We start from the raw sequence: 18,323 nt of genomic DNA on the forward strand, positions 1-18,323 counted from the left end.
CACAGCTCAGTGCGCTACTGGCCGCCGGGCGGAGAGGAGGGGGCCCGTGTCGGAGACTGCACACGGGCCCCCTCCTCTCTAGAAACGCCCCTGATTGGGCCTAATTCTGAGTTAGGCGCAATGCTGATATTCATTTGTCAATGTTTTTCAACTGTGCATGTGTCTTAGGGGCATTTATTAAACATTGCATTTCCAATGCGATCTGGGTGCAATGTTATCACCCAAGATTGCATTGCAGGATGCCATTTTACCAATGGCATGTATTAACCAGCACCCGCAGGGACAGGGGCTTCGAAACGAGCCAATCCCTGAAATGTGCTCTGAGTGCTGCCAGGGCTACTGTGCATGCGCAGTCGTAGTGATTATACATTCGCAGCAGCCATTTTCGGAGAAGGTTCTGGGGAACCTTCCACCAAATAAGTCTGCAATGTATAGCCCATAGGCTACAGCGCACTACCAACATCTTCAAATGGCGTTCGCTGCGGGGCCAATCTCTGCAATGCATTGCATTCCGGAAGTTGTTAAATCTGGCTGCATTGCATCACCCATAGAAACCTGTGGGGGTTGTGGCTGCCGGAAGAAATGGAAAGGCGATAGGAATGGAGGGATCGCAACAGGTATCAGAGATATCTGCTGTGGTCCTTCTGTCATACATCCGGGGACACAAAATATTTGCAGTTACCCACCAAAAACATGTATTTTCGGGGGAAAAGCCGCAAATATTTATTGATAAATGGTCTTCTCTGTCAAAAAAGTCGCAGAGCGTATGTTTCCCGCCGTGTGCATCCACAGAGGCGCATTAGTGATTGAGACGAGCGGTATCAGAATTGTATTATTAAGAGAGTGTTCTGTTAATTAATATAACCCTATTCTATAGCTTAAAGTGATTTAAAGTAGGTTATCTGTATGTGGTGTACTCTGTGCAACTAGCAGTAACTAGGCAAATGCAGCCCCCCATATGTGTATGTCTGGTCCCTTGTTGGACTGGATCATATTGTACTGTATGTTTTCCCTTCTGTAATGATGGACCAAGCAATGTCTTTAGACAGTAAATGCCATTGAGCAGAAGAGCAAAGTACTGACGGTCTTTAATGAAGATTCATATATAGTCAGTGTTCAGTGTAAGGATGATAGCAAATAAGTTATGATTAAGTGACTTACAGTCACCAACACATCACAATGATTTATTGTTCCTAATGTCACTTGTATTTTATACTCCATGTGTCTCGGAGTATATCAGTATGCTGCTATGATATCACGACTGTAATAATGCATATTGCTAAACTTACCGGCGCTAAATGAGGCCGATTTGCTGTGACTACTGCAGGAGAATTTAAACGCTGCTGCGCTGTGCCTTCCTTGCTCAATATCTGCTGCTCTCATTACAGGCAGTCAATATATTCTTAGCGAATTGATGGTTTTCTAAGTAACTTTCATTTATCCTTTAGGCAGTTTTTTACAAGCTGATTGGTATGTGGAATAGATGTAACAACAGATAATAGCCAAAATGCAAGCAAATTGGCAGATTTAGGATCTATAAATTACATCTTCTCCTGCATTACCAACATAGTAAGTTTACGGCACATAGTGAGGGGGCGCTGTAGTGAAACTAAAACCGCCAAGACCATGATGTCTAGTGGCAGCACCAGCCCTGCATTTGTGTCATGGTGTCAGTGAGAACAGAGGTGCATGTGCCAGGGGCTTAAAGCAGAAAAGAAACATGACTGCGCTCAGTTTTACATAGTATACAAGGTACAATCATTCATTTACTCGTACTCACCTACAATCTCTGTAGCCATTCACCTCCTCTTTTCCATGTAGCATCCATGTATCCTTTAAAAAATCCATACTCACCTACCCCTGTGTCATGTCCTGTCCTGTCCATGTAGGCATCCACCGTCTTCAGAAAACAAAAAACACAAAAAGAAAAATGTAGCCCACGGACATGTACCATCCTTTAAGGACGGTACGCGAATGAGGGTTCAGCTGCTGCATTTCCCATAGAAATGCATTGGCTGAGTGATCATTGGCTGAGAGAGGCAAGCCTCTGCCTCTCTCATCCAATGAACGGTTCCCACCATTAACTTAAATGGTGGGAACCATTAGGTAAGCTTTAGTAACCTAGCATTCCCATGTGCTACTGCTAGCCCCTGAACTAAATCAGAAATGGGCAAGAACATCCCCTAATGCTTAACTTTTCTCCTCATTTCCTCAAACTCCCCTTTTCACCACTCTTGTTCCATATTGCCCATTACTAGGAAACAATGGAAAACAAAAACAAAAACAGGCCAAAAACAGGTTTTAGCTGTTTATAAAAAATTTTGGAAAAAATACAGATCCAAAACCTAAAAACAAAACACCAAGGAAAAACATCCAAAACCAGATTCAGATCCAAAACCAAAACAGGGGGGGTCGGCGCACATCTCTAATTTATCACAGTACAATTGATATTTAATTGTTTCTGGTGTGACTTATTTTTTCATCAGTGCTACCTGTATATAATATTGTTATAGTGAACCCTATCCATAGCACACAAACACATTGGGCCCAGGGGTGTATCTATAATGGGTGCAGGGTGTGCGGGGAACACGGGCCCATGGTTCCAGGGGGGCCCCGCACCGCACACTCTGCACCAATAATATTATTTACCTCTCCGGAGTCCCACGTCGGCGCTGGCATCCGGCGCTGTAAAACGACTGGAGAAAGGCTGCGGTGGCCATTTTCCTGTCGTTTACACGGCCATTTTCCCGGTGATCTGTGCATACACTATAGACTCTGGGCACACTCTAGTGCCCAGAGTCTATAACTCCGGCGCCAGCAGCGCACAGCTCAGTGCGCTACTGGCCGCCGGGCGGAGAGGAGGGGGCCCGTGTCGGAGACTGCACACGGGCCCCCTCCTCTCTAGAAACGCCCCTGATTGGGCCTAATTCTGAGTTAGGCGCAATGCTGATATGCCCATTACTAGGAAACAATGGAATTGCTTTGTGTGTGTGCAGATTGCATGATTATAGATATTTATAGGGCCTATGCTTAAGCTATACCATCTTCAGATTGTTAAGTGTATGTAGAAGATGATCACTGAAAATAACTCAAAATGTGCATCCTTTTTGCCTAAATATACCAAATGAAACTGACAAAACTGCATTGCTAATGTATACAGACCAATAGGGTTGGCTACATTTGTGTGCAACTTAGGGCGGTATTCGATTAGTTTCGCACCCGCAGAAAAGTTTTGCCTGCCGGACTTTTTGCCGACAACGCACCTTTTGGAAGCGGAAACTTATCGTGCACGTCCCCACTATTCGCCGTATTCAAATGCAAAACACGCTAAAACGGCAAGCGGCGAATTCAAATTAGGCGGAAAGTGCTGTCAGAATTGGGGAAACCAGCCTGAACCCCCCAAAAATATGCACTAACATTGGGGATCAATGTAGATGTGTCCGAATAGCCCTAATAAAACTGTTTGGGGTACTTAAGATGTTTCAATAGCTTCTTATTAGCGTCTTTGCAAAAGTGGTGAAGAATGGCATTAAGCAGTTTTTTGGGGTGAAAATAAGTAGTCCTGTCAAATTTTGGGTGCTTGAAAATGGGTGCTAGCATCTTTTAAAGTCTCTAAAATGAAGTTTTAAAAAACTTGAAAAACACACCTGTTGCATGCACCTGTAATCCCAAAAACACCTGACCCATCCTCGCAGACCCCCAAGAAGTCTATTTACGCTAGTTTTCATACTTGTCCCCCCACTTTGTGCTTTTTTGCCGCCAAAATGAAAGTACTTTTTTGGGGTGTTAAGTTTTTCCCCGGGATTTTTTGACACCATTGTCCTTTGGGGGCTGTCCCAAGGGTTCTGAGTGGTTTCCCCACCTTTGCACCCCAAAATAAAAATGTAGCACTTCTTTTCTCCTGCTATTCAGAGGCAAATCTTTTTCGCCTATTACATTATATTGACTTTCCGCGTATACGAAAAACGGCTGGAATTGAATACAGATATAAGTTTCTACCTGGCGAAAAGACGCAATCGGCGATACTTTTTTTGCAAAAAACAGCTTTTCGCTTTTAATTTAATACAGCCCTTAGTCTGAATCTGTGTAAAAAGGGCTCTGATGGTAGCACCGCGGCTTTTCCTCATTCAAAGTTCTGTGCTACATCTGCAACTTTGTATGTGTGTAAATTCCTGTGCGGTTAAAGTTGCAGCCCAGCCTCTCTGATATAATGTCAGCGGTTTTTCGCTGTGTAACAACTAAGATGCAAGATTTGGAGAAAAATATGGTACACTACTCGTCTCAGAGCGTCTCATTTGCGCCGGGCATCTTGCACCATATGATGTAAAGATGCTTATTGTATGAGGACACATCTGTAGGCACAATATTTGGTGTTTTATTAAAGCACCACGTGGAACAATAAACTCTCACGATACACTAAAAATAAACTTTCTTTTTACTTCATATTGCTTGAAGAAGTTCTGGTATATTGCTCATTCAAATGGACCCTAAAGGGAATCACAGGCAGAGGGCAGAAGTCAGATAGTGATGCTGAATCTTTATATGCAGTCGTCTTAATACAAATTCAGGCAGCTGCGACATCTGCATAATTTTCGCACATCCGCTGAGTACGGGATCGCAGCTGCGGTGGCATTAGCGTTCACCTCTGAATTAGGCCCTTTATTAGAATCTATTTATCAGATGAAAAGGTTGGAATGTACAGTATGATTCTTGTATAGCAAGTGATTTTGGTGGTCAAGAAACCCTCACAAAAGATATAGGATATCTCTGCTTTACTTATAAGAATGTTGTGACATAGCAGAAATTAGTAGTCAGGACTCTGTATTTTTTAAACCCCGAGCACAAGAGACTGGGGGGTCTATTCATTAACACATAAAAATCGATGGAGGTAATTAGGTTTAGAACTCGCATCGAGTCTACCTAATTACTGGAGGAATTCATCATTCCTCCTCTCCATAACTATCTATTCCGAAAAGCTGTCATTTTTGCGATGACAGCTTTTCGGGAAATAGATACTTTCCCTCTCTACTCTAACTTACAGCAGCTGTAATCAGTGCTGCGCATGCGCCGTTACATCCGTAAAACCAGTGCATGCGCAGCACTGCCTACAGCTGTGGTAATTGTGTTTCCCCCAAGCCCCCCTCCCCCCTCCACTCACCTCCCCCCTGTCTCCCAGTTACCTGGCCGCTGTAGCCGCCTCAGGCTCAGTCTGCTGTGCCTGGTACTATTGGTACGATCCTGCCTATACCTTCTAAACCTCTATGCAATCCTGCCTATACCTTCTAAATCCTGCCTATACCTTCTAGAATTGTCGCTATTAGCATAAATGAGTCTTACAGTAAATAAATGCCTTCAGACTTTGAATGTGCTTCCAAAGCACAAAAGATTATTATTCAACATAAAAACAGTAGGTTAACCGCTGTGATCTAAAGACAATTTAGCGCAAATAAAATCATACAGACCCAAGGTACAGTTGTTACATACGCACGCGCTCTGGCCCAGATACCGGCATCAGCAAGAAACCTCCGTCAATAGTATCAGCAAGAAGACTCCCCACTGAGGTCAGAGGCCCTGATTCAGAGCCGGACACTCTGACAGAGCGCTCGCTCTGAATCAGGGCCGGGCTATTTTTTTTTTAAAGCAGCTCCTGGCCGCTCGCATAGCTGTGGTAGGGTCTCGTTGCCGCAAGCCCAAGAGAGCTTTTGGCTCAAACAGAGCTGACACTGCGTTCTCCCGGCAGAGCACAATAAAGTTTAGAAAAAAAAAATCTGGAGGGAGCCGGCGGAGGACCTGACCAGCTGACAGCAGGTAAGTGTAACCTGACAGTGGCGTATAGTAATACCATCAAATTCTGAGAATACATAATTTTCAGAATTTGATGAATAGCACAATTTCCACATCTCCATACTAATGTATGAGGAGTGTGGAAATTAACGCAGACGGACTTAACCAGGAGATATCAGTGATATCTCCTGTATTAAGTCTCTTCATGAATACTAAAATTATGGTAATTAAGGAAAATGTCCTTAAAAACGTTATTTTAGTGTTGATGAATAGGCCCCTGGGTAACTATTTGAACACAACCCAACAGTAGTGCTTACAATTGAGAAACAAAGTGGCTTGTTTAAATGACTGTTTGAGCATGATCAACATATTTGGCTTCTAGTGAAAAACACATGGATACAAATTAAAATATCAGGAGTATTTCCATTAAGCCAGATCGTTTTCAGGAAGTCTGTGAATAATTGATCATTAGAATACTTTTTAAATCCAGGGTGAAAATAACCAGCGTTTATACATTTGCTTTTTATATGTAATAGATGTGTATTAGTCCGTAAATACTTATGGTGTGGACTATGATCAACTGAGTTTTAAATGTGTTTTATTGCATATAATTAATGTATAATTATGTTTTTATGTGCAATGTTGTATTAAATAATATATATATATGATATGAATACCGAGTCCTGACTACTAATTTCTGCTATGTCACAAAATTCTTATAAGTGAAGTGCAGAGATATCCTATTTCTTATGTTTGGCTATCTATTTTTAAGCGATCACAAGCTTATATCTAGTCTCTGGCAGCTATTATTACGCCTAACTACTATACATAAGGTCTGTATATGTACATTTTTAAATTAGTGCCAAAGGTTTTGTTTTTACTTAGTTTCGGTCAAGAAACCCTATCAGTAAATATCTTTAAAGCGCAGACATAATGTGCAGCGTCGTACATTGAAGGCATAATGATGCAAACAAATTATATACATTGGGAAAAAAATCAGAAGGTAAAGTTGGCACTTCCCATATTAACTTAGAATGTAAGAGGTGCAGATGGTGATAAGTCAGGGATGTTCAGTCAGGGTAGGCAGAACCTCCCATCATATTCCCTCCCCTATTAAACTCCCTGTCTTGCTCCACAGCAGGGGTGGATTGGACCAGAAAACCAGCCCAGGAAATTTCAGAGAGCAGCCCTAAATGGGGGTGGATCTGTGGAAGGGGCCGGGTCCTTCTCCTGGAAAGATAAACACTTAACGCCTTCCTCCCCCTACTAGCCCCAATGCTAAATGTCTAACTAGACTTAAAAATGTACCTCCTTCCCCTAACTACAGTAGCATTATCAGAGCCGTAACTAGACTTTTTAGTTCCCTGTGCCAGAAAGAGCATTGACCCCCCCTCTCCATTTTTAAATAGGGACATAAGATAGTGCACCTGAAAAAGGGCCTTGGCCTCATGGGGAAGGGCCAGGGAAGAGATAGGGGAGGCCAGGAGATGCTGGGGATAAAAGAAGAGGAAGCTACAAGTGAGAATGATAATAAACAGGAAAACTGACACTCCCAAACAGCACCTCCTGCCCTGCGGTGCCCTGTGCCATGGCACTGGTCGCACTACCCTAGTTACGGCCCTGAGCATTATTATTTATTATCCCATACACATTACATTAATATTCCCACTATATAACCTTAATAGCCATCAAGATTACATTAATACCACACCGCACACAGTAAAATAATCTGATTACACAAACACATTATATTAAAATCACCCATCCCAAACACATATAATATTAACAAAACAAACAAAATTTGAGACTGGGCATTTGGGACTTTATGCATGTACAGACGTTGGGACACATAATATTAATTCAGGGCTATATTAAGAGAGGAGGGGGCTTGTGTGCAGTCTCCAACCAGGACGCCTCCTCTCTAGCCAGCAGCCGTGCAGCACATCAGTGAGTAGACCCTAGCACTGTGCCTGAGTCTACTGCGCATGCGCAGGTCTCCAGGAAAATGGAGCACCGGCCATTTTCCCAGCAAATTTTTTTACTGCACATTTGCAAAACACCAGAAAAATGGCCCCCATACCATTTATACAGCACTGCCATCGCTGGACACTGGAGAGGTAAGTATTGAGGAAATGGTTGCAGGGCCTGCACACCCTACACCCATTTTAGATACGTCACAGTATTTATGCCAGCACATACACACATACATTATAATATTGCCAGCACTACGCTCTCTATCACTGCACTGTTACAGATGACACTCCCCTGGATAGTACAGCTACAACTACAAGGAGAGACAGAAGAAGGGATGTGATAGGAAAGCAGAGTATATTGTGGAGATAGGACAATGCGGAGTGACCCCTGTCGAAGACTAATTTATATAATTCCATATTTACATATGCTTTATGCTGTATAATGAAGCAGCTCATGAGATTTAATAGGGCATTGGTACGTCCATTTTGTTTCTCTGTCCAAACTCACATTTAAATGGAAATTAGTGTGTGTCTTTAAGGCCGCCCCCAAGGAAAACTGTTTATCTAACACAGTGAACAAGACTTTGTCCATTTATGTATACTTGTGATGAGAAAAATATTCTGACTAAATATGGGGATACAGCAAGCAATGAGTATCTCTCAAAAGAATTCAGTTTCGATTCTGATTACAAAGGAGGAGCTAGCAAGAGCAAGCTTTGTCTATCTGATAATGTTAGTGGGTGGATAAAGGGGGCGTATTACTTGAATATTGTAATAATGTATAAATATTGTGAGACAATGTCCATGGTTGTTGACTGCTGCATTAACCCTGGGGAATACATTATTTCTCCCAGTTAAGGGCTTGATCTATTTATTTATTTAATTAATTAATAAAATGACAAATTCTTAAATATGCTGGATTGGAATATATTACTTATTATGGAACAACACCTGGTTAAAGGTAACTTAAACACCCCTTCACAACAAGGCAGCTAGGACAGAGATCTTTCAGTTAGTGCTGGAGAGAGAGGATATTATAAGCAAAGGAAAATGTTGAGAGAAGAGGAAAGGGGTAGAGAGATTACACAGATCTATGTGCTAAGACAGCCTAACAAGAAAAGAATAAAACACCTCTGCTATCAGCACAGACCTGACTGGTATACATGATATCACAGGTCAAAATGGCTACTATTGAATATTACTAGTAACATTTACTATTGCCAACACATGCTCCTTTAACTTACTTAATATGGCTGGAGGCAGATGGGTCACTCAAGGGCCGCAAGGTCCTTCTTCATACAGCTCCTGGACTCCTTTGTGGGTGTTGCTAAGGAGAGACGTGATGACGTCTCTCTACACGATCACACACAGCAGGAGGGGTGGAGCAAGCCAGCAGTGGCCGGGCACCACTAGCACATTACACAACGCAGCAGGGGCTGGGTGCCCGCCGCCCGGCAACTGGGCTTGCTTGTATTGGCGGACAGTGGGCATGGCAGGTATGGGATGGCCGGGTCGCGCGTTAGATTTATTGCGGCAGGCACTTGGCGCTCCGGACCAGCAATGCAGGCTTTCGGAAGCAGCAGCCCTGTCTGTGAGAGAGGGAAGCCGGGAACTATCCCACTTTACCGGTGGCCCAATCCACCCCTGATGCAGAGTTTTGATATAGAGAAGAAACACGGGTTGTGATGCAGGTAGAAGAATAAATAGACACTGAAGCTTAATGTATTGAGGGGAGAGTTACAGTGAGTAGGGGGTGAGACAGGCTCCCGGCACTCAGACCCACCCCCATGTGTGCCTCACCTGCCATTGACCTCACCGTACGTCACTGATAAGTTATGTTTAAATATTATTGATAAATCTTATGGGTCATAGTGTGCCTCACCTGCCATTGACCTCACCGCACGTCACTGTGATAAGTTATGTTTAAATATTATTGATAAATCTTATGGGTCATAGTTACCTTATATTTGTTCTCAGACCAGTTTAGTCACCCTCTAAGGTAACGAAAGATGCTTGAAAGAATGGTAAAAAGACAGTGAGTCTCAGGAGAAGATTCAGTTAGCCGCGAGGTTCTATCAGAGCATTACTCGTTAATATAACTCAGGTTATATGTGCAGGATAACCTCACAGGTTTTTGCTATCACCCTATGGTGTTGGAGGTTTTTCCTAACAGAATTACCTGGCATGTGTGTAGACAGAATTGTGGTACCTCACACTTAATTGAAATTTCCCCCACAACTTCTAAATTTAATGTAGAAAATTGAACAAGAGGCCTCAAAACTCAACTTATCGGCATAACGGCTTCTATATATTAACCAATATTAAATGTTTCCCACTTTTCAATTTCAAACTGCTTAAGTATTTAAGCATGTTCCCTCTTTACATCACCAATCTATTCATTTTCTACAACCAAATTACATATTTTAAAATCTCCTATTATTCATGTTTGTTGGAGCATACATTTCTTCATAAAAATGAGAAACATATCACATTGACAAAAGTTTGCTTGTGAGTAGTTCAGTTGAGCAATAAACCTGACAAATAATGGAACACTTTTTAATGCAGTTATAAAATTCAGGGAACATGTGCAAGACTTGCTTGCGAGATATAAAAAAAAAATATTCTTCTTGAAATAGAGAACAAACTCCTTCTCTGACATTGTCTGATTGAGGAGAACCTTCTGTGTGTTGTGTAATAATAAATATAGTACCACTGTTTTTGTTATTTATAATAATTTAACAGTTTTAATAATATCTGGTAATTAATTGATAACATCATTGTATGTTGCTGTGGCAAATTAAAATATGGGCAGATGATGCTACAAACTGGGGTTTGTAGCTCCTCCAATCAGCCCCAGAGGTGCAGATACTGTACCACTAAGCAGTTACTTGGCCCTTCCAGAGCACAACACAAATAACCTGTATAATACAACAAAAAGGTACATTACTTTCTGGCGCTGAGGTTCAATGTTTTCTTCCTCTCTACTCACAGAATTGTTTTCTGTAAAAACAAAATAAAAACATATAATAATACAATATAGTGTAGTATTTTAAACAATATTGGGTCTACCAAATGTGAATTTAAGTTGAAAATAAGATATGAACTGTAGGTACATACAGTAGCACATCAGTTAGTTTTCAGTGTTATTAATACTGTATGTAATTAATAATTATGCTAATAAATAACAATTGGAAGGATGGCAGAAAGTGTTAGTATGTGGTAATACTGGCCCTGGGGCTTAAGTAATCTGCACATGGTACAGTTTTGATTGAACATTTTGGCCAGAGTTATTAGCATTATGCAGGATATGGGTAGTGTTTGGTGACTCCCTACATGTGCCCTTTTTTATTCTCCCTGAGCACCAGACATGTAAACAACAAATTCTGTGATAGGTTCTCTTTACGTTCAGTTTAATAACGTTTAATAAATTGTAAATCTATGTATTCCTTAGGACCTATGTTTGCTGTGTGTTGGGCACACTATAAATTGGTGTATAAAGTACCTGACATGTCAGGGCAGTCAGTGCGCTATTCTACAAAAGAGAACTGCAGAGAAAGGTTGGCTGTGTTCTACGCTACCTGACATACAGTATCTGTGATTTGTTCCCTTCTTTGTTAGCCTTTCACAGATAACCCACACTTTAAAAAGTAGGTTAGTTCCCTGCTGACTGCCACTGGCATGGATATAAGTTTGAAGAATACAGCAGGAACCCTTGCAGAGCACCTTTTGTTGTCAGGGACTATTTATCTTACCATTGTGTTTCTACTGTTTTTTTTTCTTCCCCAGAACACAGATTATTTTATGTATTTCTTTCCTTTTCCTTTTTCTCTTCTTCTTTCACAGAGAAGTCTATCAGTCTGATTATGGATGACTACACTGTCTCTGCAGAGAGCCCCCACACTGGCCAAGGCCGGCAGAACGCAATTAAGTGCGGATGGCTGCGGAAGCAAGGAGGTTTTGTCAAAACCTGGCACACGCGCTGGTTTGTCCTCAAGGGAGAACAGCTCTGTTATTTCAAAGACGAAGATGAAATGAAACCTTTGGTGAGTAAATGGAACATATAGTGAAGCAGGTTAAACAGACATTAGAAGACTTAGACAAGACTCAGACTATAGCACATCATGTGTACTTGTAACCAGGGGAGTGTGTCCACATTTCTTATTTGTTTATTACAGTGCTATAAAGGAATGTGTTTTCCATATGGAATTGAAGGGTCTTTGAATACATTAGTCTCTGAATATGCACTTTCTTTACTTATTCTTGTACTATACAACTGCTCCTAGTAGACGTTGATGAAATAATTGGTTCTCTCCAATTACAGGCCAGAGTTAACTTTTATTTCAACATTGTTGTCTCAGCAGAAAGTACAGAGCTACTGTAGGAATTTAATAAATGCCCATTGTCAACAAATGTATACACGAAGAGCAAGATTAACAACAGGGCAGCTGGGACGGTTGCCCAAAGCCCCCCACACATAGCTACATCACCAGCATTGGGGGCACTGTGGCATAATGTAAACTGGGGCTTCTGTGTGGCATAATGCGAACTGGGGGCACTACAGTGTGTTTAACACACTGCGGTGCTGTGAGTATTTATCACATGACAATTTTATTAATAGGGACCCCTCACAGGTTAGGTGCCCTGGGGCCCCTATAACTCTTAATCCAACCCTATATACAGTGTGCTCATTACCAAAAAGAATAGACAGAGAGAGTGGACTCAGTGCAAACTTATTGTTTTTTTATAGTAACTTAACATTTATTTACATTAAAGAATTCCAAGAATTCTTTAAAGTATACCTGCCACGCATATTGTTGGAAACTATATTTTGTGTACTGAGATTCTGGATAATGGAGAATATAGCCACATAATTCACTGGCCTCATGGACAGTTACCATTCCTAATTTATATTGGTTAGTGGTATTTATCATCAAAGCTTGGAGAGAGATAAAATTGTAAGAGATAAAGGGGCAGATGTATGAAGCTCTGGGAAGTCATAAAATCAAGAGTGATAAACAACCAACCAGCCAATCAGCTCCCAACTGTCATTCTTCAAACATATAATTGGGGTGTAACCGAGCTATTTTCTAAAAAAATGGGGAGGGGGGGGAGGGGGAGGGTATCCTCTAAAAAGTGTCTTTCTTGGCTGCCACAGACCTCTGTGATCCCTTTCTAGATCACTGGGATAGCAAGATTGGTTGTGGGTTGGGTCTTATTGGGCGCACATAGGATGTATTGTTAACATGTAAGGGTAAAGGTATAAAAATGATGTTGCATGATCGATGTTTGAAAATTAGGTATTTAATATGAGTGTCTTACTGGTTGGAAAATGTAAAAACATAAAACATAAATGAAGCATAGATATAAAGACAATGCAACTTGGTAATGATTGTACATATGCGCAGTTTGAATTAAATAGAATAAATATAACAATAAACTTGATAAAACAATTTGCCAAGAGATGGACAATATTTGTAAGGACCGGATTACATTTACTGTTAAAATCCACAGGTTGAGTTATTTGTTCTAAAAAAAAAGGGGGTTGCCAAATCTTTCTTTGGAATTCAGTAGCATAATAGTGAAGTAACCCTTTGTAGTTTGGCAGGGTGTAGTCCAGTGTTAGTATGTTACTTAAAAGGTCCCCTTTCTCTTAGTAGTGGAGTATCCCTTTATAGTTTGGCAGGGTATAGTCCAATGTTAGCAAGTTAACTTAAAAGGTCCTCTTTCTATCAGAAGACCCAGTTAAACATATTCAGTCTTGTGTAAAATGGATGCATGTTGCAGTAGAAAGAAACAAAGTTTATTTATGGTGCATGCACCTCTTACCTTGACCCGTTCATTGTAGCTGACAGGTTTAGCGGGCTTGTGCCGGGCATACGAGTGTAACAGCCTCGTCTGGCTTCTTTAGCAGTGTGTTCCAGTGCACTGTCTTCCGTGCTGGTGGATAATCTGGTCCTGCAGAGGTGGTGCGTGCTGGAGGTGCAGGCGGCTTGTGTAGGCGGCTTGCACAGCAGAGGCAGCACCGTCAGGCAGAGCTCTTGCCTATGGAGCTGTCCTTACTGCTACTGTGGTGTCTCGTGTGATCTCCAGGTGCGGGGATTGAGTGGAGACAAGTGGTGGGTGTGTCCAATGCATTTCTCCCGTTCGGGCTTCGTCAGGGACAGTGGTTCAAGCTGCTTGTATCATGCCGTTTGTTTAAATGGATTCCTTAATTGGATTTTGTTAGGGATCGTTTCACTCTTGATTGAAAGGAGTCTATTTTGCCTTACTGTATATCATACCCCATTTACTGTATTGTTGTTTTAGAAGTGGTTCTATGTCATATGTTTCGCAAATTTCTACTTATAAATAAACAAAGTGATTTGTGTATACCAATTAATCATATACTTGAGCTAATTGATAAAGGGATTGAGGAATGTTTGTTGGAGATGGAGATAATCTATATTGTTGTAAGACAAAACTCTTCTGCAGAGGTTATTTAGAAAAAACGGGAAGAGGGAGTTGTGGTACATTTTGAAGGACATGACAAATAAGTTTAATTGTGTTGTTGAAATTCCTTATTTTTCCATTCTCTTTGCAGAGGTGAAATCGCTTTGTTGGGGAAAAAACTGTTTTGTCAGTAATTGATAATCTCATACTGATAACGGAGGAAGAAATAGAAAATAAGGATAAGGTGTAATGAAAAAATAGGGGGGTGAAAAGTTGATTAGAGTCAGGAGTTGAGTTGTTTGACTAGATATTAATGATGGTTATGGAGATTCTACACCTTGAATGTTAGTCTTCATACGTATCTCTCCTCCCGGTTAGTTCTTTGCATATGTCTCGGATCCTAGGAAATGATTCGGGACAGTTTCAGTTGGTCTTTTCCCTTGATCTAAGTTGTGGTTCTCTCTTAATTTTAGTTACTGTTTATTATGTTGTCCTAAGTTTCTTTATTAGTTGTCCATGATCCGAACTAAGGATCCCAACTGGCAAACAAAGGGGCAGGCTGGTTTACTCAAGTGGTCCCATTCGGGTGTATGGAGAGAGGATGTTCCTTACAGTACCTGTATTTCGTGGGAGGTCTCCCATCCCAGTACTACAGAGGCCCAACCCTCCATAGCTTCAAGTTCAGATGGTTTTATTTGGGCATTTCCAGGGTGATGTGACTGTAATTATCTCTCCACCCATGTGGGTTTCCATGAGCTAGAATTGTACCCAGTACTCCTCTGTGTGTCAATCAGGAACCCTCGTTCAAAAAATTGGAGAGTTTGAAATCGATGTTGAGACCATGTGGTGTTAAAGTTTTGAGTTCAAATATCCATTTACATTACTAAAAAAAAAAAAACACCCCCATTATGAATTTTATCTCTTATACCACTAAAAAAGAATACAGGATCAAAGAAAAACTTAGCTGCGATTCCAAGGGGACCATTTATCTACTATCATGTCCCTGTGGACTTCAGTACATTGAATGTACCATAAGAAAACTCAATACACGTCTCAGAGAACATAAATGAGACAATCAGACAAAACGCCTAGCGCGAGTGAATCACCATGTCCAGTGCAACCCAGCTTGCGCTGACCATCTCTTTCTCCCAAAAATGCATCTTAGTTGCAAATCAATGCAGTAAACCACTTCAGGAGACTGCGCTGATTAATTTTCATATGCAACACTTGTATATCTGTGTGTGACAGAATCTGTATGCGAAGCACAATGGACCTTGGCGTGCAAAATAGCCACGGCGGCTGCATCATGGCACTTAGTATAGAGGATCAGACTCAGTAGCGCACAGATATACAAAGAGTCACATATCAAATTAATCAGTGCAGTCTCCTGAAGTGGTTTGTCGCAAAAAAAGATGCTTGCAAAAGTCGAGTCAGACAGGACCTGGCGGGCAGAGAAGGGCTGTTTGGCGTGACTGCAGCAATGAGGGCACATCTGTAAATCAATAATTAGTAAAAAAAAAATAATAACATACCTGTATAGTTTTAATGTAACAGTTGACAATTTATAATTAAAATAAAAACTACCGTAATTGTCTACAGTCAGGTGCATAAATATTGGGACATTGACAGAATTTTCATATTTTGGCCTCTATTCACCACCACAATGGCTTTGAAATGAAACAAACAAGATGTGCTTTAACTGCCGACTTTCAGATTTAATTTGAGGGTAATTACATCCAAATCAGGTGAACGGTGTCGGAATTACAATGGTTTCTGTATGTGCCTCCCAATTTTTAAGGGGCCGAAAGTAATCGGACAAACTAAACAATCCTAAATCTAACTTTCACTTTTTATTACTTTGTTGCAAATCCTTTGCAGGCAATTACAGCCTGAAGTCTGGAATGCATAGACATCACCAGACAATGGGTTTCATCCCTGGTGATGCTCTGCCAGGCCTCTACTGCAAATGTCTTCAGTCCCTTCAGTTTTGTCTTCATCAAGTGAAATGCATGCTCAATCGGATTCAGGTCAGGGGATTGACTTGGCCATTGCATAACATTCCACTTTTTAGCCTTAAAAAACTCTTTGGTCGCTTTTGCAGTATGCTTCGGGTCATTGTCCATCTGCACTGTGAAGCGCCGTTCAATGAGTTCTGAAGCATTTGACTGAATATGAGCATATAATATTGCCCGAAACACTTCAGAATTCATTCTGCTGCTTTTGTCAGCAGTCACATTATCAATAAATACAAGGGAACCAGTTCCATTGGCAGCCATACATGCCCACGCCATGACACTACCACCACCATGCTCCACTGATGAGGTGGTATGTTTTGGATCATGAGCAGTTCCTTTCCTTCTCCATACTCTTCTCTTCCCATCACTCTGGTACAAGTTGATCTATGTCTCATCTGTCCATAGGATGTTGTTCCAGAACTGTAATGGCTTTTTTAGATGTTGTTTGGCAAACTCTAAGCTGGTCTTCCTGTTTTTGTGGCTCACCAATGGTTTTCATCTTGTGGTGAACCCTCTATATTCACTCTTGTGAAGTCTTCTCTTGATTGTTGACTTTGACACATATACACCTACCTCCTGGAAAGTGTTCTTGATTTGGCCAACTGTTGTGAAGGGGTTTTTCTTCACCAGGGAAATAATTCTTCTGTCATCCACCACAGTTGTTTTCCGTGGTCTTACGGGTCTTTTGGTGTTGCTGAGCTCTCCGGTGCATTCTTTCTTTTTAAGAATGTTCCAAACAGTTGATTTGGCCACACCTAATGTTTTTGCTATCTCTCTGATGGGTTTGTTTTGATTTTTCAGCCTAATTATGGCTTGCTTCACTGATAGTGACAGCTCTTTGGATCTCATATTGAGAGTCAACAGCAACTGATCCCAAATGCAAATGTCACACCTAGAATCAACTCCAGACCTTTTACCTGCTTAATTGATAATGAAATAACGAGGGAATAGCCCACACCTGTCCATGAAATAGCTTTTGAGTTGATAGTCCCATTACTTTTGGCCTCTTAAAAAGTGGGAGGCACATATAGAAACCATTGTAATTCCTACCCTGTTCACCTGATTTGGAAGTAATTACCCTCAAATTAAATCTGAAAGTCTGCAGTTAAAGCACATCTTGTTTGTTTCATTTCAAAGCCATTGTGGTGGTGAATAGAGGCCAAAATATGAAAATTCTGTCAATGTCCCAATATTTATGCACCTGACTGTAGCTAAGCATTGCCCACCTGTGTTGGCTGCCCTAGTTGCTGAAATTAACTATATAGTTTCCATTGAATATATTAACTAGCTTACAAAATAACTCGACTGCTAAGTACCACACAATTTGGTCTCCATGGTTCCACTCTCATTCTCTCTCTACTTCTGGACTCTGTTGATTTCACGATCTTGAGTTCCCTATCCTGACCTTCCCCCCTTTCTCCCTCACTTCTTATTATTTTTCAATTGATCTTATTCTCTTTCCTTATTAAGGTTTTTCTTTTTCCCTTCTTTTTTGCTCTTCTTTAAAAACCCATGGTGACTTCTGGAATATAACATTCGGCCTACTTTCTATGTTGATTCGTGTAGTTGTACTATGCTAATATGCTAGCTTTATTTCAAATGTACTTTGTTTTTTTATTTGTGTTGTATATTTGTTTTTGTCACAATGTATGACTAGATTATGTGTCAATGCAACATGCGCTCTGTATACTGTTTTGCTACTTGTACTCCTTTTGGTCCTCCCCAATTAAATTACTTTGTTTAAAAAAACAAATACTAATTACACACTTAAGACAATAAACTGATAAAATTCATCAATAATATTTTACTGAAAAAAAATAAAATTACTAATATGTGCTGTTCATTATTGTTATAAGTGTGTAACATACAGTAACTTCCATTCTTACTATCTATACTGATTGTTGTTACACAATGTTATAATAATGCAACTTCTATTTTTATACATGTGTGTGTAAGATAATTTTTCTACAATGCTAATTGTGACTTTCAAAGTGGGAAGAAACTAGTGATTACTCTTAATTAAATGATAATTAGAATACAGTCTATGTTACAGTATCTTAATCATCAGCAAGGTGTGCAAAATTGTCCCATTTTATATACACTTTGTATTAGATACAATGAC

General features: G+C 40.7%; 1 protein-coding gene across 2 annotated transcripts in view; it reads left to right on the forward strand.

The window, feature by feature from the left end:
* ARHGAP24 (Rho GTPase activating protein 24) overlaps positions 1–18,323 on the forward strand; it is a 664,176-nt gene that overhangs the window by 130,004 nt on the left and 515,849 nt on the right. The window contains exon 2 of one of the 2 annotated variants that reach the window (XM_088445039.1): positions 11,601–11,800. The exons of the other annotated variant lie outside the window; for it this stretch is intronic. Coding sequence (XP_088301165.1) covers positions 11,621–11,800 — 180 coding nt within the window. The 5' untranslated portion in view covers positions 11,601–11,620. The remainder of the gene's footprint in view (positions 1–11,600; positions 11,801–18,323) is intronic. 2 annotated transcript variants of the gene reach the window in all.

This window comes from Taudactylus pleione, unplaced genomic scaffold, assembly GCF_031769625.1.
Source record: "Taudactylus pleione unplaced genomic scaffold, aTauple2 ptg000376l, whole genome shotgun sequence".
NCBI classification, from domain to species: Eukaryota; Metazoa; Chordata; class Amphibia; order Anura; family Myobatrachidae; genus Taudactylus; species Taudactylus pleione.